Source organism: Bos javanicus, chromosome 11, assembly GCF_032452875.1.
Source record: "Bos javanicus breed banteng chromosome 11, ARS-OSU_banteng_1.0, whole genome shotgun sequence".
In the NCBI taxonomy this organism is placed as follows: Eukaryota; Metazoa; Chordata; class Mammalia; order Artiodactyla; family Bovidae; genus Bos; species Bos javanicus.
The window spans coordinates 94,469,619-94,493,083 of NC_083878.1; the positions used below are offsets into that span (position 1 = coordinate 94,469,619).

The window sequence follows — 23,465 nt, forward strand, 5'->3', positions numbered from 1 at the left end:
AATTCTTGTGAGGACAGATGCACAACCACCACCTATACCTGCATATAGTTATGGCTCAGAGTTTCTGCATGAATCACAATATTAACAAGGGAAAACTATATCTGACTACTGTCTACCTGTGGCGTCCTATGACGAAGCAAAACGGTACAATGGTAAACAAGAAATATTCTTCTAACACTCACCATGAAACTTTTAAAAAATAAACATTAAAAAAATGAACAAAGGATTAAAGACTTCCTATGCCAGAGAAAAATGAAAAGAAAAAACTAGTTAAAATGGTGCCAATTCAGTTGACAGATATTCAAGTTCTCTGCGAGGTAAAGGGGCATAAAAGTTATTTTTCCTTGTCTGTAAATAAGTAAATCCTGTTATTTTGTGTGAAAGCTTCACAGTCAAACCACTACAGACATAGACAAATACCAGATCTGGGTCCTAGCAATCAAGAAGAGGCATTTCAAATGTGGACTGGGATGCTGTCCATGGAGTGGTGTCTCAGTGCTGTCCCAAGCATTCAGTGCATTTGCAAAACCAGGCTTCCATGTGCTCCAGCGAAACCTTCGCACATAAAAGATGGTGAGGAAGAGAGGTAAGCTGTGGGCTGGGCCTGTCTCCTTGTGCCCACATCACATGTGTCTTGAAATTGCATTAGTGGGAGAGGCAGGAAGAGGCCTTATGAACTTGGTACCCGGGTGTCACTCCCCCTGTTCCTACCACCTGGAACTAGTACTTAGTATATATCCTAAATTTATCCTCTCAAATTTGAGCTGTAGAAAAATTATCTAATTCATAGAAAGTAGTTGGAAACAGAGAGGAAACAAAAATCTAGTAAAAAATGTGCTTAAAACTGCAAAGAAAGTCTTCTCTATAAACATCTCTATCATGGTTCAGAAGCTTGGGTTTGGGACAATAACATCTGAATTTTACATATATGGTTGTTGTGTGTAATATACTTAAGAATTACCTTGATCTTTATAAATATCACTCTACTTTATTAACTTGGTTAAGCCATTTCCAAACATTTTATATGGAAGGACCGTGTTTCTAAGAGCCCAGGAGGAGGCGGCCTGACCATGTCCCTCCCCTATTTACACCCTTCAATGGCTCCCCACTGCCCTATAAAGTTGAGACTCTTTAACACGGCTTACAAGGCCCTGGATGGCCTGGCCCTGGCCTGCCTCCCTCAGCAATCCTCTCCCTACTTCAGCTCCATGCTCCTGCCAGACAATGGACTGTTCAGACCTCCTGGGAAATGCCATGATCTACACTGTAAATCTTTGTATATGATGCTCCCTGTCCCCTTGGTGGAAGACAAATTTATCTGCTCAGTTTCCATTCAGGCATTCCTTTCCTCGGAGAAGCAGAGCCCTCAAGGCTCAGTTTGCTGTCTTCTCTAGCAGAGCCTTCAGCTTCTCAAACTCCCTCCATTTACTTTCTCCTTGTCTGCTTCTGTTCCAGACAAAACTCTGCAGGCACAGAGTGTGTCACACTCACCATTTTATATAGAACCCCTAGTGCAATACAGTGCCTAGTACACATCAGGCTCTCCAAACATTTCTATAGAAGGGGCTGCGTACCGTGTACCGACCACAGGCCATACACTGGGATACACTGGACATACATGGAACTCATTTCTTTAATCTTTACCACACTCTTAAAAGATGGGCCCTAAGGTCAGGAAGCAACAGTTAAAACTGGACATGGAACAACAGACTGGTTCCAAATAGGAAAAGGAGTATGTCAAAGCTGTATATTGTCACCCTGCTTATTTAACTTCTATGCAGAGCACATCATGAGAAATGCTGGGCTGGAAGAAGCACAAGCTGGAATCAAGATTGCCAGGAGAAATATCAGTCACCTCAGATATGCAGATGACACCACCCTTATGGCAGAAAGTGAAGAAGAACTAAAGAGCCTCTTGATGAAAGTAAAAGAGGAGAGTGGAAAAGTTGGCTTAAAGCTCAACGTTCAGAAAACGAAGATCATGGCATCTGGTCCCATCACTTCATGGGAAATAGATGGGGAAACAGTGGAAACAGTGTCAGACTTTATTCTTCTGGGCTCCACAATCACTGCAGATGGTGACTGCAGCCATGAAATTAAAAGATGCTGACTCCTTGGAAAGAAAGTTATGACCAACCTAGATAGCATATTAAAAAGCAGAGATATTACTTTGTCAACAAAGGTCTGTCTAGTCAAGGCTATGGTTTTTCCTGTGGTCATGTATGGATGTGAGAGTTGGACTGTGAAGAAAGCTGAGCGCCAAAGAATTGATGCTTTTGAACTGCAGTGTTGGAGAAGACTCTTGAGAGTCCCTTGGACTGCAAGGAGATCCAACCTGTCCATTTTAAAGGAGACCAGTCCTGGGTGTTCTTTGGAAGGACTGACGCTAAAGCTGAAACTCCAATACTTTGGCCCCCTCAGGCGAAGAGTTGACTCATTGGAAAACACTCTGATGCTGGGAGGGATTGAGGGCAGGAGGAGAAGGGGACGACAGAGGGTGAGATGGCTGGATGGCATCACCGACTCGATGGACATGAGTTTGGGTGAACTCCGGGAGTTGGTGATGGACAGGGAGGCCTGGTGTGCTGCAGTTCATGGGGTTGCAAAGAGTTGGACACAACTGAGTGACTGAACTGAACTGAACCATCCCTATAGATGAAGAAAGTAAACACAGACACAAAATAACACTGACATTACTACTGAGGGAATGGTCAAGCAGGGAATTAGAAGTCCATTTATCAAGTTCTTATGAAGTACCACTCCCACCCCCAGCAGTGTCTCCAGCACTGTTGACCAGGAGAAAATAGGGTGGGTACAAGCCAATTCTACTGAAATTCTTTCCCTAGGGAATGAAAATGATAATCCCTGGAACCCATGAGTCCCTAAAACACAATTTCAAAGCCATCAACTCAACATAAATGGCTTTAAGGCCACTAAGGAAATAAAAACAGCAATGGCTGCTAACCTTCATTGAACTCCTGCCACTGCCCCTATTTTACAGGCGAGAAAACAGGTGCAGAGGTCCATCGCCTTGCCCAAGATCAAACAAGGAGGGAGCAGGAAAGCCAGAACCCACGGCCCATTCCCACTGACACGTTTTTCTGCCTCTGTGCAAAGGGGAGCTTCACCTTCAGGCTAACCTGAGCCTCTGTCTGCACTGCGTCACTGCTATCACTTTTCTTTCCTGCTTCTTGACCATTCTACCACCAGGAATTAAAAACACAAAAATAAAACAAACCACCTTCTGCATGCATTCCTCATGCTCTGAGGCCTGCATACAGAGCACTGTTGGTGAGGCTTGGAAAGGAAGATCTCCACTTATCACAAAAGGAGAAGGAACACACCTACCAGACCTGATCTGGCACCCCACTACCAGACCTGGCACAGAGCAGGAGCCGCAGAGCATCTCCTGCACTCAACTGAGGTCGAGGGAATGAAGGGAAATAGTTACTGTGTAATCTGGCCGCGTTTTGGTATTTCCTAGCCAGCTAACAGGATCATTCTCTCCAAGAAGAAACTAGGTCTATGCCAATACCCTTGGCTATCCCGCTAACTTACCACCAGCCTCAAATTAGTGTTTGCTTAAACGAGAGAAAGGATATAAAAAGGCAGTGGAGGGATAAGAATGAGGATCAGCTAGAAACTTGTCACTTTAGAAGGAAGGCAGACTCTTCTAGGTGACTATGTTACCAGCTCTTACCCTGTAAGAGCATGAAGGCTGGAATTAAATCTTCTCCCCAAATAACCTTTTTTCAAATGAGAACACTAGGTTATAATTTATATTTCTTTTTGTGCAACAAATTTGAGTGTCATAAAAATGGTTAAAAAGTCTTCCTATGGTAGCTTTTTCTAAACTTTTATGAACATCTGCCACATTCATTTGAAGTTTAAAAAATTCTGGCACATATGCAAAGGCATAATAAGGTGCCTATAGCTTTCAAGAAAAAATAACAAGACAGTAAAAAATAAGCCTTTTGCTGAATTGCCAGTAAGAAAACTAGTGTGCAAGAGGAGATGGGCCCTGCCTAGCTCCTTCCTGAAAGAGCTTTCCTTTGGGCCCAGGTACATGCTCCACCCCAAGCATTATAGCCCACAGTTCTTGGAAGAAGTCTCAGGGAAGCATCTCTCTCATTTGAAGGTATAATAGAACCAGATCAGTGTGATCAAAAAGCACGACTAGAGCACTCCGAGTCTGAACCGAAATCCAGGGGAAATCAGGAGACTACATCTCTTGACTTGGGAGTTCACAGCTGCCTCACACATGTGGGCAACGCTGTTTTGTTTGACAGTGTCTCAGCTGGCTTCAAGAGTGGGGCAACTACTATTTTGGTTTTTCTTTCAGTTCTGACCACGTATCAGTACAGCATGGCAAACTCCTCCCTAATTTAAATCAACGGGGCTAAGATTTATCTTGGCCAGTGCTTCCCAAACCTTCTCATTTAAAACCCTTCAAAAGCTGAGGAGAGTGAACTTGGAACGATTCACCTAAGTGCAAAACTCTGTCTCAAGTTTTAGCTCCAAAATTATGCATGTTGTGCACTGCATGTTTTATTACCAAACCCCCCCCCTTGTTTTCAATTACTACAATCATATGAAAAGTAAAAAAAAAAAAAAAAAATTTGACTCCTTCCATCTTTAAGTAAAATTACGGTGCTGGGTTCCCTGAAAGGAGAAGGCAATGGCACCGCACTCCTGTACCCTTGCCTGGAAAATCCCATGGACGGAGGAGCCCGGTAGGCTGCAGTCCATGGGGTTGTGAAGAGTCGGACACGACTGAATGACTTCACTTTCCCTTTGCACTTTCATGCATTGGAGAAGGAAATGGCAACCCACTCCAGTGTTCTTGCCTGGAGAATCCCAGGGATGGGGGAGCCTGGTGGGCTGCCGTCTGTGGGGTCACACCGAGTCGGACACGACTGAAGCGACTTAGCAGCAGTGCCCTGAAAACAGCAACACCTTTTGGAGGGCTCTAAGTGTGTTCTGAATTCCAGGTTTCCATGCACTTACTCCATCCTTCTTTTCAGAAGGCACCTGTTGGGCATCCTGCTGAGTACTGAGGACACCACAGTGAACAAAGCATTGTCCTTGTTCCCAAAGAGCCCCTGCTCCTAGGGCTGATGGAGAGGACAGGGAAGCCAATAGCTGTCATCCTGGGCAAGAGGCAGAGTAAGCAAAGCCAACAGTCAAATGGGAGGCCTCTCAAACAGCTGGGGAAGAGGAAGCTTAGCGTGCAGGGGGGTACAGGGATGTGGGGGTGTTAGGGACCAGCCAGAGCCCTGGCTATCAGGAGACAGTGAGCAGACAGAAGGCTTGACAGCAGCAGGGAGATGAGCAGACCCAGGGGTGTGGCAGAGGCGGCTGGAAGGCGGGCTACTGAGCTCAGAGTGACCAGGTAGAGGGCAGCCCCTACATGTTTGACAGGGGTTGAATTTCATACTCATCTGCATACCTCTATGACCTAGCAAAATGTGTGGAACACAGAGGCCTTGACTTAGATTTTTGAATGAAAAACAAGGCTTTGCAAAAATCTAAAAAAGCAAAGTAAAACATCTATAAAGGCAGTAAGAAAGGAACCGAGGGAGAGACATGTCAGAGACTTTGTGACTGAGTAGAAAGAATAAGGAAGCAGACGCTCAGCCACGCTCAGTGTTCCCTTGTGGCTTTTCAGCCAGTGGTGCCACTCACAGGGACCAGGGACAGCGGAAGGGGACTGAAGGAACACGATGGGTGTGTATGTACAGATAATAAGGGGTTTGGGGAAGACTGAATTTGAGACATCGATAGTACATCTTAGTGACCTTCAATTGGGACTTGCAACTCTGGGCTGTAAGTTCAGAGAGAGGCATGTCAGTGTTAGAATCACAGCTGGGAGTCATGGACATCACCTTGGTAGCAAAAGCAAAAAACCTTTAAAAAGATGGCCAGAGGGTATATAGAGAAGAAAAGCAAGCCAAGACTGGAAACCTGATAATGCTTAAGGTAAAGGACCATGAAAAGCAGTCGGAAAAAATCCGTGCTGGAACAGTCCGGAAGGCAGAAGAGGCAGGAAAGAGCTGTGGATGCTGATAGACCAAATGGTCTTTAGATTAGTGTTTCCAACTGTACAACAATTGGCACGAAAGGTCTATTAGCAAGTATTCACTTTCAATTTTTCACACAGGAGCTTTGAATACACCCCCAAACTTGACCAACAAAGGTAAAACACAGAAGAAATCTCTTCAATCTGATCTAAATACACCATCCAAGATAGTCCATAAACTGTGTACTGTATGTGTTCAGGGCTGGGTGATGACAAGGAGGAACTGTTAACAGAATGTAGGAGCCACATGGCCGTCCTGTCAAATTAGAAATTTGAGCAGATTTCTGTGGTCTATTTTGATCAAGATTCTCAATGTCAAACAAACAGGTTTTTCGATAACCAACTTGTTTCATTTTCGTAAGCACAATAGCACAGTGTGCAACAGTGAAGAAGCAGGTGGTCCTCGTCGACGTGAAATGAAGGGAACAGAAGAAGAGAAGCGGCACTTCCTTTAAGCCGTGCAAAGCATCATCGCAGACGGACATGGCTTCAGCTTTTCCCTCTGAGAGCTTGTCTCCTGTGCAAAACAGCCAAGTCCCCTGCCTCCTGTCCTATTTTGCTCCAGTGCAAATTCAGCTCTCTCCCGAGGAGGGAAAAGCTTAGGGTTCATGTCGACAAACCAGCAACACTGACAAAAGCACAGAAAACTCCTTTAAAAGAATTGCTATCTACTCAGTACAGCCATGCAGAAAGCAATCTGTCCTTAGATTCATAGCTTTGACCAAGCATTTCTACTTTAGGGGTTCTATGCTAAGGAAGTAAGTCAAGATGCAGATTAAGCCTTATGCATAAAGATGTTCACTGAAATGCTATTTATAATAGTGAAAAATTATAAACAGCATAAGTGTCCAACAGTAACGGGAAAATGGTTATGCTGTGGCATATTCAAACAGTTGGAAGGACAGGTAGCAAATTAAAAATTATTACTGACAGTAGACAAAAACGCAGAAATCCCCATGCCATAATATTAAATAAAATAAAGACATAAAATTTTATACCATATCAGCTAAATACATTTATACAAAATATATATTCACAGAATAAAGACAAGGACGAAGAATAATAAAATGCTAACAGATGAATCTGAAATAATGATACTGTGGATAATTTTAATTTTCCTCTTTATACTTCTATATATTTTCTATACCACATTTTCTACAGGGAAAAATGTAATATAGTTGCAGTGATTTATAATAAACATCATTTTGAAAAGTGAATCATTTTCCTTCCCTCATTCAAACTCTTGAAGAACCCTTTCCTCCTGCCTCTTTGAACTTCATTCCCTCACCCATGAAAACTGACAATCTCCAAACAAAGTGGAAAAACACTGGAAACAAGAGCCCAGTGGAAATGGTCTAAGCTGAACGCCCAGCTCTGTGCACGAGGTGTTGCTCTGACACACTCCCATGTGTAGCGCTGTGAATCCAGAGACTGCATCTCTTCCACTGCCATGAAGCAAACAAAACCGCAAGTAGAGAGATCCGGGGAGGAGAGAAGTCAACTTACCTCCATTAAACTTAAATGGATTCCTATGAGGTAGGGCATGGGAGCACTGTGAAGAGAAACAGAGACACACAGCTGCTTTAATGTCTGTTGCTTCTGACAGAAAATTACAGATGGTTCACTATTTGGAGAAAAACTGTTTTAATAAACGTATGCACAGTTACATTTCCTTTCACAACAAAAATCCTAATATGACATTTTGTTCCCAAGCCTAGAAACTTAGGAAGGATTTCAAAAGGCAGGCAGCCTTGGAAGCAGTATGAGGGGCGGGAAGAGTGCTGACCTTGGCGTTAGTCCCTAAATAGCAGGCACGTGATTGCATAGCCTCAGTTGCCTTATCTTTAAAATGGCATTTTGGAATCTAACTGCCAGCTTGCTACCAGAATGAGAAAATATACACTGAGTGACCAGTATGGTTCCTGGTACAAATGGGAACCACTGTTGCCATGATTACAACAGATAAAGCAATTAGCAATGTCAGATGGAGGGCATAATGTGCTTCAAAGAGGAATGATTTTTTTTTTTTATTTGCTATTTCCTTCTGCCATCAAAAGATGTGATCTGTCTATTCTAACTGGACAGAGAATATCACAGACAGTAAAAATCTTCAACCCAATTGCACACATGCCATCTGATGATACTGTAATTCAAAAAACCTTTTCAAAGTGCTTCATTTCCAGAGCAATGGATTCCCTTAGTTAGTGACTGAGCAGGAGTTGAGAATCCAGCTCCAAGGGCTTTAAAACCTGGGCATCACGGATTCATTTCCCTTGATTTCAGGTGCACACACATACACATTATCATTATGTTGCTACTTACCAATGATAAATGGGATAAACATTATACAAGGAACTTCAAATTCAACCTCCTTAATTCACACAACAACCTCACAAGGTAAGTATTACGCCCACTTCACAGAGGAGGGAGTAGGCCCAGGGCACGTAAATCACTTGATGCTTTCGAACTGTGGTGCTGGACAGCAAGGAGATCAAACCAGTCAATACGAAAGGAAATCAAACCTGAATATTCATTGGAAGGACTGGTGCTAAAGCTGAAGCTCCAATTCTCTGGCCAGCTGATGTGAAGAATCGACTCATTGGAAAAGACCCTGATGCTGGGAAAGATTGAAGGCAGGAGGAGGAGGGAGCGACAGAGGATGAGACGGTTGGATGGTGTCACTGACTCAATGGACATGAGTTTGAGCAAACTCAGGGAGATAGTGAAGGACAGGGAAGCTTGGGGTGGTGCAGTTCATGCGGTTTCAAAGAGTCAGACAAGACTGAGCGACTGAGCAACAACAATGCCACAAAACAAGCAGCAACCCTAGGATTTGACTCCAGAGCTTCTTCCTCTACGGCACTTTGCCTTGTAATACTGGACTGAACATTCCCAATCCCACCTCCCACACACTGTTTTTCCTGGGAGTAGTGGAGGGAGTAGAGATGAGGGGAGAGATTGACAACTTTTCCATCTGTCTCTCCAATGTGTCATACATCCTGGGAAAGGTACAAAGGATATTTTATGAGACCAGTGGAAAGACATCTGCCTCAGTCTGAGGTGACCAGGTACCTTCCCTGCAGGGCAGCTGGTGGCATGGAAGTAGACCTAGGAAGGTGGCTTTCTTGGGGATAGGGTAGGGAAACAAGGAGTGAGTGGTAAGAAATGAAAAAAGGGGAGGTTTTCTTTCCACTGAATGCTAAAGAGTTTAGACTTTATCCTGAAAGCAATGGATAGGCAATGAAGGTTTTTGAAACATCAGATGTGCATTTTAAAATTGCTCAAACATTTAAAAATAAGAAAGAGCACAATTCCCTCATTACCATTCAACAAATAAAATTCTTCAAGCAAAAATCCTTCTCCAGAATATAAAATGTTCTCCTTACTACAGATCTCAGCAGTAATATATCTTGGGAGCCTGTAAAACAGACTTGAATATTAGCAGCACAGTTTGGGAAATATTCTTTTAGAAGACTTTTGTATTTGATAATAGCCAAAGAAAGAACTGGACACGCAACTGCAGTGAAAGTGGAGTTGTCTTTTCTTTCCTTTTTTCTTCTTCTCTCCTTTAAAAAAAAAAAAAAAGTATCCGCTGTGCACATTCAGCTTCCCTTCGCTTCTAGGGGCAAAGAAATGCCCTATGATATTTTTTTCCCTTAAACTGTAAACCATTAGTTTAGCTGCCAGCTACACAAATGCTCAAACTTCCCAGTGTGCCTGGCTCTGCTGTCCAAGCTTTCTCTAGTGTACACTGAAATGAATGTGTTTCTAATTAAGTAGCTTCAGGAACACGACAGCTTCAATGTCAAAAATACAAAGTCTGAACCCTGGCAGGAAGTCTTAAGACTGCAAATGTCTCATCTAGTGGAACCTTGCCTAATGTAATGAAAGGAAGCAGGAAGAGTACAGAATTCCAGAAAAAATGGCCACTTATTAATGTGTCCAGAAGCACAGCCAAACACATAGAAGGGAGAAAAACTCAAATCCATAATATTTAACCAAATCTCATAAACTTCCCCAGCTCCCACCAGCACTGTCATGCAAGTGACAAATGACCCTGAGTTTTAATTAGAATTTCAGAACTGAAATTCCAAACAAATGAGCTAATGTATAGAAAAAGACACTCAAACAACTCAGAGAAAGGTAAAAATAAATATCCACAGAAATTTATATAATTTGACTATAGGCTTTTACCTTAAAAAAATTTTTTTTCTAGAATTTTAAATAGGTGTTAATGCCTTGTCTCTTTGTCTTGCAGTAAAAACCAATGAAAGAGAGGAAAAAGGAGTCTTAGAAGTGAAGGCAGACGTAGAAAGGGACAAAGTGAGACTCACTCTTCAGGTACCATTAGGTAGGTATTTTTTTTAAGCCCAATAATTTTCCAAAGAGTAATTATGGCTTATCATAGAAATGTAGTTTCTTAGCCAACTTAGGGCTGAAATAGCTCGGTATTTAGCAAATATTTTAAAACACATTTATTCTGAAATCACAGCACGCCATGTTTTTTATGAATGCAAATTTGGACAAATAACCTTTTACATTGTCATCGTTTGCTTACATAGCCTCAAATGCATCCCTGAATCTACCGCACTTTTGCTCTGCAAATATACTGGTTACAAATTTCAAATGGGGAGAGGGAGAGAGGGAAAAAAAAGAAAACCAGAGACTTCTTAAGATCTTAAAGTAGCAAGTATGTAACTGGGTAATTCTACCTACATTCTGAAAACAACTTTTATTCTCAATAATACCTCAATAGTTATGGCAGTTACTGACTTCTCTCTCGCTCTCTTTTTTGTTGTTGTTGTTGTAAAGAGAATGGAAACACTCATGATCAAGTTATCACAACTACTTTTATTTTTACATTATTCTCCTCCAATATTAACACTAACATTTTAAAATACCTTTGAAATTACAGAGTGCATATATTTTATTGCTTTCTCATTGGCTGCATTAACATTTCCCATATTATACCGCAACCTTTGTGATTGTTTTAAAGACTATATAATATTCCACCAAGTATGGATGTCCCTTAATTTACTGAACTCTATTGCTAGAGTTAGACATTAAGTCACTTCCATCTTTTCACTATGAATGACATCATAACGAAAATGAACAATCTCATGTGCACGAATTTTCAAACATGGAATTACCAAGTCAAAGGGCAGAACTGTTTTTAACATCTTTTGTTATATTTTGGCAAAAGTGTCTTTAAAAGGGCAGTACCAACCTCAGTGGAAATCTTTCAGGATTGTTGCAATGATTAGAGAGAACCCTTGAAACGCCTCGCCCAGGAACACCACATGGTAGACTTGGTAAGTCATCGTGTCCCAGCGGTCTCTCGTCACAGCCTGGGTGGACATGGCTGATACCACTGGACTCATTCTCCTAGAGCCCAGGGTTTCCTGTTCCTACCCTTGTTCTGAAGGGCACCTGACAAAATCCTGGTGAGGACAGCTGAGACTCCATGAGGAGCATGCGGTGCTTGACACGCATCACCTCTACTCATGAGTTTCTGATTCCAACATGATCTCTTGTCACTTGTCTACTTACTAAGTTCAGTCACGTTGCTTATCACTTTCTTTGGAGGGCAACCTTTAACCTTGATTTTATGTACCACCAAAAATGCAAAAACCACCAAGTAATCTATGATTCATTACTTGCTTATCACACACAGTGACAAATTTTTAAAACCACTCATTACTATTTCTTTAAAAGAAAATATAGCAAAAAACTTGGTTAAGCTAGTTCTAAAAAATTTCATATTCAGAACCTGACTCATCTGGATCATCTTCTAATTCAGAGTCATTAATGCCCATGCTTTCTTCAAGGGTATCTCAGAAACAAAATGTAATACTTTTTCTAGATGCTATCTATCTTCTTTTGTTGGCTCCCAGAAAGAACTTGCTTGTTGACTATCAAGAAAATATCAATGCAAATAGCTGTTTCACCAATAGCAAATGAACACCATGCTTCTATGCTCTGGTGCCTTTCAGTATTCACAGTGACTTTACATTTCCATGTTGAATCTGAGATTTGGAAGACATTTTAAATGGAAAATTTGACACCACACATGCAGAACCAACAATGCACATAATTAAAGGGGTGATAATAATAAGAGCTGCGTTTCCCTGGTGGTTCAGTGGTAAAGAAACTGCTTGTCAATGCAGGAGATGCAGGTTCAATCCCTGGGTAGGGAGGATCTCCTGGAGAAGGAAATGGTAACCCATCCCATTGTTCTTGCCTGGGAAACCCATGGACAGAGAACCTAGAGGGCTATAGTCTATGGGGTCGCAAAGAGTCGGACATGACTTAGTGCGTCAGCAATAACAACAATATTAACAGCTATGACCAAGTTCATGCATAGACAGGCTATCACAACCATGTCACAACTGTCTGATGGACGACAGCAATTGTGGGACGCACTGTACATCTCTGAGTTTTGGGACAGGGTGTATCTGCCCTAGGCCTTTGTTCTCTGGGAATTATGGCACTGCCTGACTTCATCAGTGTCACCCTGGAAGAATAAAAGCTATTCTTTCTTCCTTCTCCCCTGCAAAGCAGAGGAGTTATATTGCTAGTGTCAAAGGCAAGGACAACGTAATGACCTTTACCTGAAAGGTGTTTACTCTGAATCCTCTTAAGGGAAAAAGGAACTAATATCAATTGAGTTACTATAAATCAGCTGCCTTTATGCATCACTTCTATACAATTTTCAAGGCAACTCTGCAAGGTATCACTACTATCCACATTTTCAGATGGAGAAACAGGTTCGGAAAGGTGAAGTAACTTGCCCCCAGGGTCACAGAGCTAGTAAGCAGTGAAGCTGAAATTCAAAGTCAGGGCTGTTGGACTGAAAGCCTAAACTGTCACATACTCAGTACTAAAGCCAAAAGAAGGGGAGTGCTGGCAAACTGAGGGGGCTGTTCACCCAATCCTCTCACTGACTCCAGGCCTGCGATGCAGGCCACACAGCTTTGAGGTAGATCCTGTAGCATGAGCTCTTTCCCAGCAATGGACAGGCATGGACATGGATACTGCAGACTCATTAATGATCCTGTAGTCCCCGTTCATCATTACTGCACTTTCTCCATTTGCTAATTCCTTTCCCCCAGATAACCAGGGCCCTCTTAATTATGTTCCCCTGAGGAGACTGGCTACTAATTGGAAAAGAGTCAGGTGAAATAAAGGAACACTGGCTGCCCAAATACATAAAATGCAGCTTCCTGAGACAAAGACAGAGGGGAGGAGAGATGAGATGTGGAGGGAGGTATGGGGACCTCCACCCCCATGTGAGCAACATCTCTTTGACCTCGGTAAGGATACAGCTTAGAGCTCCCAGGGGTTTGGAAGGGCCACTCTTTCTTTTCACATATTAATGCACAGTGAGCTCTACAATGTACATATCACAGCCCCTGCCTTGCCTCTCAGAGGCATACCACCTTTTAGCCAATACCCAAATCTGCAAAGGGATCCCACCAGTCTTTCCTCAGTTCACTGTCTTTAAAGAAAGGAAAATCTGGTCTTATACATTTGAGCTTTTCTTCCTTCCTTCCTCCCTCCCACTCGAAAAGAAACCAAAGTGTAAACACAGTTTGTCTTAGTTTAAAATTCTGCTCTGAAATAACGAGGCCCAGCATTGTTGGAGAGATTAAAGGACAACAGAATGGGGAAAGGAAAGCGAACAAAAACCATACAACACACCTTATTGGAGAACACAAATAATTCTAGTTTTCGTCTTCCTAAGAGTGACCAGAGAGATGGGCCACAGGCTAATACAACGGCAGAGTTGCACAGGGAGCCGAGAAGAGCACGTGGTGTCTACGGTGCACTCGCCTCAGTCAGCGCTGGGCTGAGGGCACGACGGCATTTTCTCACTGGATCCTCAGGACCACGGTACAAGGTGGGTACTGTCATCACCACCAACTATACAGATGAGGAAACAAAGGCTGGGGAGCCAAACAATTCAGTGAGGTCACACAGCTAGTAAATGGCAGCCCTGAGACTAGAACGCAAACCTGTCTTACTGAGCAGAGCAAGCCCACTGTTCCCCTAGGAGCTCAGCATGTGCCTGGCTGTGGAAGAAGAGCAGAAAGAGGTTTGGAGGTTTTTTCCTAACCTGTTCCCTGGGGGCCTGCCAGCAGCTGTGCAAAGTCTCGGGCCCTTCCACATTCTGTTCAAGACCCTGGCCAGCCCCCTCACCACAGGAACCCTAACCTGCCTCTGGGCTGAGCCACACGTGTCTCTGTGGGCCCTTCCCTGTGTCCTCCAAGTCCTACTGAACCCCGCGGTCTGCCAAACATCCCTTCTCAGATCACCCCAAGGTTGCTATAACCTCCCTATTCAGAGGATTTTGTCTGGGTTGCCCATTTGGCATGAAGCACATGCTAATTTATATGGTTATTCCAGACTGTTGGGCATGGAGAGCCAAACTGTGTTTCCCATTCCCCAGAGTCCATGGTGGGGCCATGAGAAGAGCAGGAGAAATAAAGAGGCGGGATGTGCTGAGTGCTCACCAAATACCAAGGGCTGTGCGGGGGCCCTTATCTCATTTAATCCTCAAATAATCCAACGTATACCATCCATTTTATAGATTAAAAAAGGGACCCTCAGAAACTTGCCCATGGTCACAGTTAATGGTGATTCCAGCCCAAATCCTCCTACTTTAAAGTTTCTTATGATTTACTTTTTTTTATACCATTATGTTACACTTAAGAAAAAAATGGGCATTTGACAGTTATAGCTGAAAAATAAAATAGCAAGTGGACACTTTGTAGCCAGGATAAAAATACATTTGCAAATAGCTTAAATGAGCTGATATGCTTTCTTGTTCTAAACGGAATTTCAGGTAACTTATAGGAATATGTTTAGTACAACAGAAAAATATGAAAAAAAAAATAGAGGCAAAGGGAAAGAACATAAGCTGGGGTGAGGTGGGTACTTCAATGTGTGCTGTAAGGTTCTGCATGCCTGCTGGGATGGCCACGCATCTGGCTCTGAGTCCTCCAACTGCCAACCCAAAGAGGGAAACAGGATTGTCACACGATTTGCAGTGTCCACAGGGAAAAATAAACTAGTCACCTAGGAGCTTCAACTTTAAAAAGGCAACTGAGGAGGGGTAAGAGAGAAAACCAACATCTTGTGGTGCATTTACTAAGTGTTCAGTGTTTCCCATATCCTGGTCAGTCAATATTACTATGCATCAGGCGCCACACTAGACAGGGGATAGACAAGAGAACAAATAGTTCTGAACCCTACCTATTTAGAGCTTACATTCAACAGCAGACAGCAAATAAGCATATTCTTGTAGGTGCGTACGCGGCTGTGAGGAGAGTTACAAGGTGCCTGGGGGTAGACCTGAGATGACCTCATCTCATCCCCACAGCAATCTTGAAAGTCTGATCTCCATAATTCACAGAGGAGCCTATGGCTCCAAGAGGTTAAGTGACTTGACAAAGGTCACAGCTGGTGAGAGGCAGAAAATATGACTTGAAAGGTGGAAGGGGTGCAAAATGCCATTAGTTAATCGAGATTTTCTTAGGGAAAAAAGGATTTAACTTCTTGCGTGGCTTCCAACAGGCCCTCCCTGATTTATGAGCAGTAGCACAGGATGAAGGTCCATGTGAGGATAGGAGCAATCTTAGATTAGGAGGCACTACAGACTGCCGAGCTGCCATCCGCGTTTCAATGGCCAGAGCATGGGGCTCACAGCAATGGAGGAGCTGGGTGCACAGTGCTGGGCACTGGGGATGGTCTGCTAATGTGAGACACGTGCGTATCGAAGCTGACCGTGAAGCGGGGGAGGGAGGACAATGTCCTCCTGAGAGTGGCCCTGTGGCTTCCTGGGGTAACCCTGGGGCCTGGCAAAAGAGCCGCAAGCCACCAAACCCAACTGAAACAGACACAAGAGTTACAAAGATAACGACTGGATGGAAACCCAGAAAGGTCAACATCAAAGCCTAGAGTAGTTTCCCCTTTTATGCCTCCTCAGTCTACCGGAAGGAGACAGACTAGGGAAATCAGGAAGGGCTCCATGGCTAAGACCACTGCGGCAGGAGAAGTTAATCACAGAGGAAAGGTCAGGAAACGGGGCTCTCTATTGCCCCCAGAGAGTTCAATGAGAACCATAAGAGCCAGAGCCAGGTCACAAAAGAAGTCTCCGGTTTGAGCCACCAGAGACCCATGAAACCCTCATAGAAATGCAGGAACGAATGATGCACAGAAAAAACGAGAAGAGAAAAAGAGGTTTTGGATAAATAAACCAAGAGAAATTAACCACCCAAAATAGTGTAAAAGTTGAAAATGCAAGAGGTAATGAGGGAAAGAAAATCTCTGTTTTTCTAGGACTAAGATACGTCACATGTCAAGATGCATAGCGTCCAATTACATTCTCAGCATAGCCTCTCAGTCTTTCAAATATTCACATGGAAGACAAACCCCCGTTTGTTGTGAGGTTACTCTGAGCTGAGCACTGAACTGCTGCTTTGTGTCTTCTTCTCGTGAAAGAGGCAGGAACACATGCCCAAATCCCCACCATGAGGGAACCTCCTCCAGAGCTGAAGCTTCTCTGAAGATGACGTTACATGGCCTGTGGCTCCTGCTCTACTGGTGACCACAAATATATGTAGAATATCTTTGCTGTAGAGGCCACTGCACTGTCTTACAAGTTTCAGAGTTTTCTAAGTGTTGGATTCAAGATAGTCTCCAGGTCAGAAGAGTGAAGAATTACCTATCAGATGTGTCACAAGAAATCGAAAACCAGACCAAGATAAGCACAGGTCAGAGCCAGCTGTGTCCCATGGAGATCAGGCAGAAACTGGGGCAAAGGAAGCAGGCTGTTGCCCCTCATCACATCAGGCAGCAGAAAGAGGACTGGGAAGTGGGACTATCAGGGTGGGTCCAGATACTCAGATGCAGATGTAGCAGCAAAGGAGGTGGAGGGCCATGGGGCAGTGGGCTGCAATCATGAGTGTGTCCCAAAGAGAGGGTCAGTTCAGTTGCTCAGTCGTGTCTGACTCTTTGCGACTCTATGGACTGCAGCATGCCAGTCCTCCCTGTCCATCACCAACTCCCAGAGTCTACTCAAACTAATGCCCATCAAGTCGGTGATGCCATCCAACCACCTCATCCTCTGTCTTTCCCTTCTCCTCCCACCTTCAGTCTTTCCCAACATCAGGGTCTTTTCAAATGAGTCAGTTCTTCCCATCAGGTGGCCAAAGTACTGGAGTTTCAGCTTCAGCATCAGTGCTTCCAATGAATATTCAGGACTGATTTCCTTTATGAGTGACTGGTTGGATCCCCTTGCAGTCCAAGGGACTCTCAAGAGTCTTCTCCAACACCACAGTTCAAAAGCATCAATTCTTCGGTGCTTGGCTTTCTTTATAGTCCAACTCTCACATCCATACACGACTACTGGAAAAACTACAGCCTTGACTAGACGGACCTTTGTTGACAAAGTAATGTCTCTGCTTTTTAATATGCTGTCTGGGTTGGTCATAACTTTCCTTCCAAGGAGTAAGCGTCTTTTAATTTCATGGCTGCAATCACCATCTGCAGTGATTTTGGAGCCTAAAAAAAATAAAGTCTGACACTGTTTCCCCATCTATTTCCCATGAAGTGATGGGACCAGATGCCATGATCTTCGTTTTCTGAATGTTGAGTTTTAAGCCAACTTTTTCACTCTCCTCTTTCACTTTCATCAAGAGGCTCTTTAGCTCTTCACTTTCTGCCATAAGGGTGGTGTCATCTGCATATCTGAGGTGATTGATATTTCTCCTGGCAATCTTGATTCCAGCTTGTGCTTCTTCCAGCCCAGCGTTTCTCATGATGTGCTCTGCATATAAGTTAAATAAGCAGGGTGACAATATACAGCCTTGACGTACTCCTTTCCTGGTTTGGAACCAGTCTGTTGTTCCATGTCTAGCTCTAACTGTTGCTTTCTGACCTGCATACAGGTTTCTCAAGAGGCAGGTCAGGTGGTCTGGTATTCCCATCTCTTTCAGAATTTTCCACAGTTTATTGTGATCCACACAGTCTTACTAACAACAATAAAAAATGTATTAAAAACTTAATGGATCTGGAATGAAACAGTGGTGATGGCTACACAACCTTGTGAATACATGAAAAACCACTGAACTGTACACTTTTAAAATGATTAATTTTATGGTATATGAATTATGCTTCAATTTTTAAAAATCAAATGGAGAACCTGAAAAGGCAGTTTTGCTGTAGAACTTAGAGAGTATAGGTATGCTGCTGCTGCTAAGTCGCTTCAGTCATGTCCGACTCTGTGCGACCCCATAGACGGCGGCCCATCAGGCTCCTCTGTCCCTGGGATTCTCAAGGCAAGAACACTGGAGTGGGTTGCCATTTCCTTCTCCAATGCATTAAAGTGGAAAGTGAAAGGGAAGTTGCTCAGTTGTGTCCGACTCTTAGCGACCCCATGGACTGCAGCCCACCAGGCTCTTCCGTCCATGGGAGTTTCCAGGCAAGAGTACTGGAGTGGGTTGCCAGTGCCTTCTCCAGAGTATAGGTATAGATTCTTACAAATCCATGGCATCAATAATGCAAACAGCCATCTTTCCTCTCTCTCATTTTTTCCACCAGGAAGACACTTTACTCAGAAATTGTCCAAAGCTTCCTCCAAAGGCTCCTGGCACTTTCAGTTTGGGGCGCTGCTGAAGGAAATGAGGGTGCATCTCAATACAGGCCTCAGTGACTGTCATCATCTAACAATTTCTGTTTAGGTACCTACTTGATGCTAGGCTCTTTATGTAGAACTGTATTTTTGATATATTCCTGTGGATGAGAAAAGAGAAGTTCAGAGAGACTATGTGATTCAACTAAAGACATATTTAGTAGGACCAGAGCCAGGATTTGGACCCAGAGGTTTGACTTCCAAGCGTGAATTATCTTCTACTACTCAGCCTCTCTGCTGGAACCTCAAGGTCAAGTTCAGCCAAATTTTAATACGGGATTTACCCAGGAATCTATAATTTTACTTTGTTCAACCAACATACATCGTTTGTGAACTTTCTAACCATTAGGTCCAGGACAGACCTAACTTCCCTCCTTGTTTTGTCTGAAACTGAAATCCTGGTCCTTATCCCCTCTTAGGCTTCCAGACAAGTTCTTGCTGCAGTGGTTGCTCGCTCTGAGCAATGGACCTATTATGGCCCCTTGATGCTTACTAGCTTAAAAAAAGAAACAAGAACAAACTGTCCCAACTTTTAGCTGGACACCTGAGTTCTTTTGTGAAGTAGTATTTCCTCAGGTCCAGAACCATCTATAAGCCTCTGCCTCTCTATGCCCAGTGCTAGAGACATAAAGGCACTCATATTTACTTGCTCCCAAATGGAAAAGACACAGTTTTTGCTTAGGTGTTAGAATCCAATTTTGATTGATTATATATTAAAGAATTTTAGTGATACTTGTCTACCTAATCCACTTTCATCCTATCTGGATTTGCAAACTTGCACTGGATTGTTGAATCATATATATGTGTGTGTGTGTATGCACATGTACATATTAATATATATTGACTACAAATACATATCAATCTTAACAGAAATCAACCCTGAACACTCATTGGAAGGACTGATGCTGAAGCTGAAGCTCCAATACTTCGGCCACCTGATGTGAAAAGCAGACTCATTGGAAAAGACTCTAATGCTGGGAAAGATCAAAGGCAAAAGGAGAAGAGGGTGGCAAAGGATGAGATGGTTGGACAACATCACCAGTTCAATGGACATGAACTTGGACAAGCTCCGGGAGATAGGGACAGGGAGGTCTGGCGTGCTACAGTCCATGGGGTTGCAGAGTTGGACATGACTTGGCAACTGAACAACATAAACACACACACACACACACACATATATATATAGTCAGTAATAACAAAAATAGTACCTACTCTTTATGGTCACCTGCTGTTTATCAGTGTGTGGGTGCTGCCACTTCAGTTGTGTCTGACTCTTTGTGACCCCATGGACTGTAGCCATCCAGGCTCCTCTGTCATGGGATTCTCCAGGCAAGAATACTGGAGTGGGTAGTCATTTCCTCCTCCAGAGGATCTTTCCAACCCAGGGATCAAACTTGCGTCTCATATCTCCTGCATTGGCAGGTGGGTTCTTTACCACTAAATACTATACACATTTAACAGAAAACTGGCTTAGAGGTGTTCAGCAACCTCAAAACAGTAAATGGGGAAACTAGAACCAAAGCTGGAGTTTTCTGTTTCTACTATACCACACTTTGTTGATTTCTATCACTGACACCAAGGATATCAATAATTTCACTTTAGCATCAATTTATTCCCAATACCCAGCTCTAGTCATCCATTTGTCGTTTCACAGCTGTGTCTAGACTGCTACCCTTTCACCTACATGGACCATGCACCCTGTAAAAAGGCATATTAAGACTGTGCTAAAAATCCTAGATGGAATATATGATGTAGCATGGAGGGGGGTTATTCAGAACCCCACATATAGTACAGATAAAGAGCCTAGAACTAGTATGTCTCACAGAGAATCTAAGCATGCTCACTCTGAGTGGAAGAATGAATCCCAGAGACATCTAGAAATGCCAGAAAATACAATGAATTTTACAAAGTTGGATACAAAATCCAAACCTTAACTGTGCACATTTAACTTTTTAGTTCAGTCATGCCCTCAAAGAAAATCAGGCGTTAGCTACTAACTTGGCTCTTGGCCTGGCTGCCCTTTGGGGGAAATATGAACTTGTCCTAATCTGTTTGGAAATATTTTATCACATATTTAGAAATACATTAACAGGTATCCAGAATAACCCAAATGTACAATTCAATTTGAGAACTGATTTGGTCCTTATTTAGGACTACTTCTGAAGGACTAAGGGAAAAAAGGGAATTTACATGGAAAATACCATATGGCTTCTATTGGGACCTTTTATTAGCAACATTTAATTAGCATAGTGCCTGGTACAGAATAAGTGCTCTATAAATATTTGTTGAATGAATAATAATGAATGATAACATTAGTCCACAATTACTAGCCAGTCATCAAAAAGCCTATGTAAAGAATTTTTTCCACAAAATCTTGGTGACAGGCACAGCTTATTCTCTAATTCTTTAAAGGACATTAGTAAGGAAAGCTTTAATATGAAATGGCCTTGGATTTCAAGTGCAGGCTCTACCATTTCCTAGTTGTGTCATGGTGGGTAAGTCGCTAAACTTCTTTGCGCTTCAGTTTCCTAATCTATACAATAGAGCTAACCTTGTGCCATGCTATGCTAAGTCACTTCAGTCATGTCCAACTCCTTGCAGCCTATGGGCTATAGCCCACCAGACTCCTCTGTCCATGGGATTCTCCAGGCAAGAATACTGGAACGGGTTGCCATTTCCTACTCCAGGGCATCTTCCTGACCCAGGGGTCAAACCCGCGTCTCTTACGTCTCCTGCATTGGCAGACAAGTTCTTTACCACTAGCACCACCTGGGAAGCCCCAATATTTACCTTACAGTTTCATTTTAAAGATCTGCAGTAATGTTTATAAAGAGCTTGACTTGCACACTGTACTCCATCTATGGTGATTATTATTATGAAAGGGAATGCTGATTTTCATCAGCAAGTGTATCCCTTTGTCCCCACAATAGGAAGGCTTTTCCAATACTGGCCGAGGTCAGGACTGCCATCAGCCAAGGTAGGGAACATTCTCATTTTCACTTTCAAAATCAAGAGAATGGCACAGCTCTAAAGTAGAAAGGAACCAGCAGCACATGTTTTTAAATATTCATAAGGGCTGGAAATGTCTTACTCCTTTCGTTTTCTCTGCCATCTGCTTTTGTTTCTTTTCTTTTCATTCTTATGCCACAGCTGCAAATGAAAACAACCATACAATAACCCAAGTTAAATAAAAAAAATCAAAATAAAAACAATCTGATGGGTAAAAAGAGAAGATGAATTATAAAGTTTTTCCCTGAGCTCACAAGGCAGCAGAAACAAGAAAAACGTTTGATGTGAGTAAAACCTTCTGGAAACCAAAACCCATGTCCCATGTTTATAATAACCATAATAAGAGCAACCACCATTTACTAAACGGCCCCTATGTGCCACTTGATATCAGTATCTCTAATTTCTAAAGCCATTCTTCAAAGTAAGTAAATCAAACCCATTTTACAGAAAACAAAATGCCAAATCAGAGAGGTAAGATAGACTTTTAATGGTTATACAGCTATTAAGAGATGAAACAGATTTGAACTTGGGCCTCTCTGAATATAAAGCTCAGACACTTTTTCTACCACTCTCTCCGAAAATGGGAAGGAACATGAAAAAAATTAATTTGGGAAATATTTAAGGCAGACTATTTGTATTAAATGGATTTTCTTCAGATAATTAAAATCTGTGATTATAGCTCTAATTAAAGTTAACTTAGATAATTGGTTGTTGTATTTGTGAATGTGCAATTAGTCTTCCACATAATTGCTGGGTTTCAGCATCATACTTTCCATGTACTCACTGCATCCCACAGCTTTGCTACACTGGCTTCTGTGTTACCAAAGGCCCACATTACAGCTCTTAGGGTTTCTGGATCCAAGGACTATGATCTATGAAACCAATAGTAGGGTCTGGGTTCAACCCTATTTTAGCATGTCTTTGTCCAGAAGTCAATGAACACCTTATCTTCAAGTGTAATGTAAAAAGCTCTTACAGCCTACACTGTTGTCCTGAAAACTCCTAGCAGCATGTACCTGAAGAAAAACTGGCAGCAGTGGTCCTCATGTGTTAATTACACTTGCGAAGTCTATTATGCATAGAAAGGGCACCTGCTGGCAGTGAAAATGACTAGAATCTGCCCTTCCTGTGCAGTGAGTAAATTGAGAGTTCATTTCTACAGGAGATAATAGTTTTCAGATTCCATTTCGTGTATCCCCTGCATGGGGATATACTTAACATTTAAATCATCTGCAGAGGAACAAACCTCCTTCAAATTTACATGTTTCAGGCTCCTAGCACTTTACTTAAAATGCTGGTTATCCCTGCTGGCTCTTACCACCAAGGATTAAACTCAACAGTGGTGAAAGTCACCAAGCACAACAGAATAAAGTTATTAGCATTGACTCAAATTTCATGACATTTGTAGTTTCTGACCAAAGCAGTGGTAGCAGGCTGAAGGTGATCAAATCAAGCCTTAAATAGAGGATCTGTTTTTTTCTCTTGGGGTCTTTTATTTCATCATTCTTACATCTTGCAGTTAATAAACAGATACCAATCCCCAAAGGCCTGTAATCATCCTATGGTCAAATGTCAAAAAGTTCTTTCATGAAAACAAGAGACCAGCAGAGAGACTACGATCACACAAACAGAAACTTCCAATACAGAGTCTAATCCAAACCCACTCAGGCTCTAAAAATTAAC

At 42.7% G+C, this 23,465-nt stretch overlaps 1 protein-coding gene across 7 annotated transcripts in view; it reads right to left on the reverse strand.

Annotated features, from left to right (window-relative positions):
* Nucleotides 1–23,465, reverse strand: part of DENND1A (DENN domain containing 1A) — a 530,572-nt gene that overhangs the window by 199,968 nt on the left and 307,139 nt on the right. For all 7 annotated transcript variants that reach the window (XM_061433489.1, XM_061433487.1, XM_061433488.1 and 4 more), the window contains one exon: nucleotides 7,586–7,631. In XM_061433489.1, coding sequence (XP_061289473.1) covers nucleotides 7,586–7,631 — 46 coding nt within the window. The remainder of the gene's footprint in view (nucleotides 1–7,585; nucleotides 7,632–23,465) is intronic.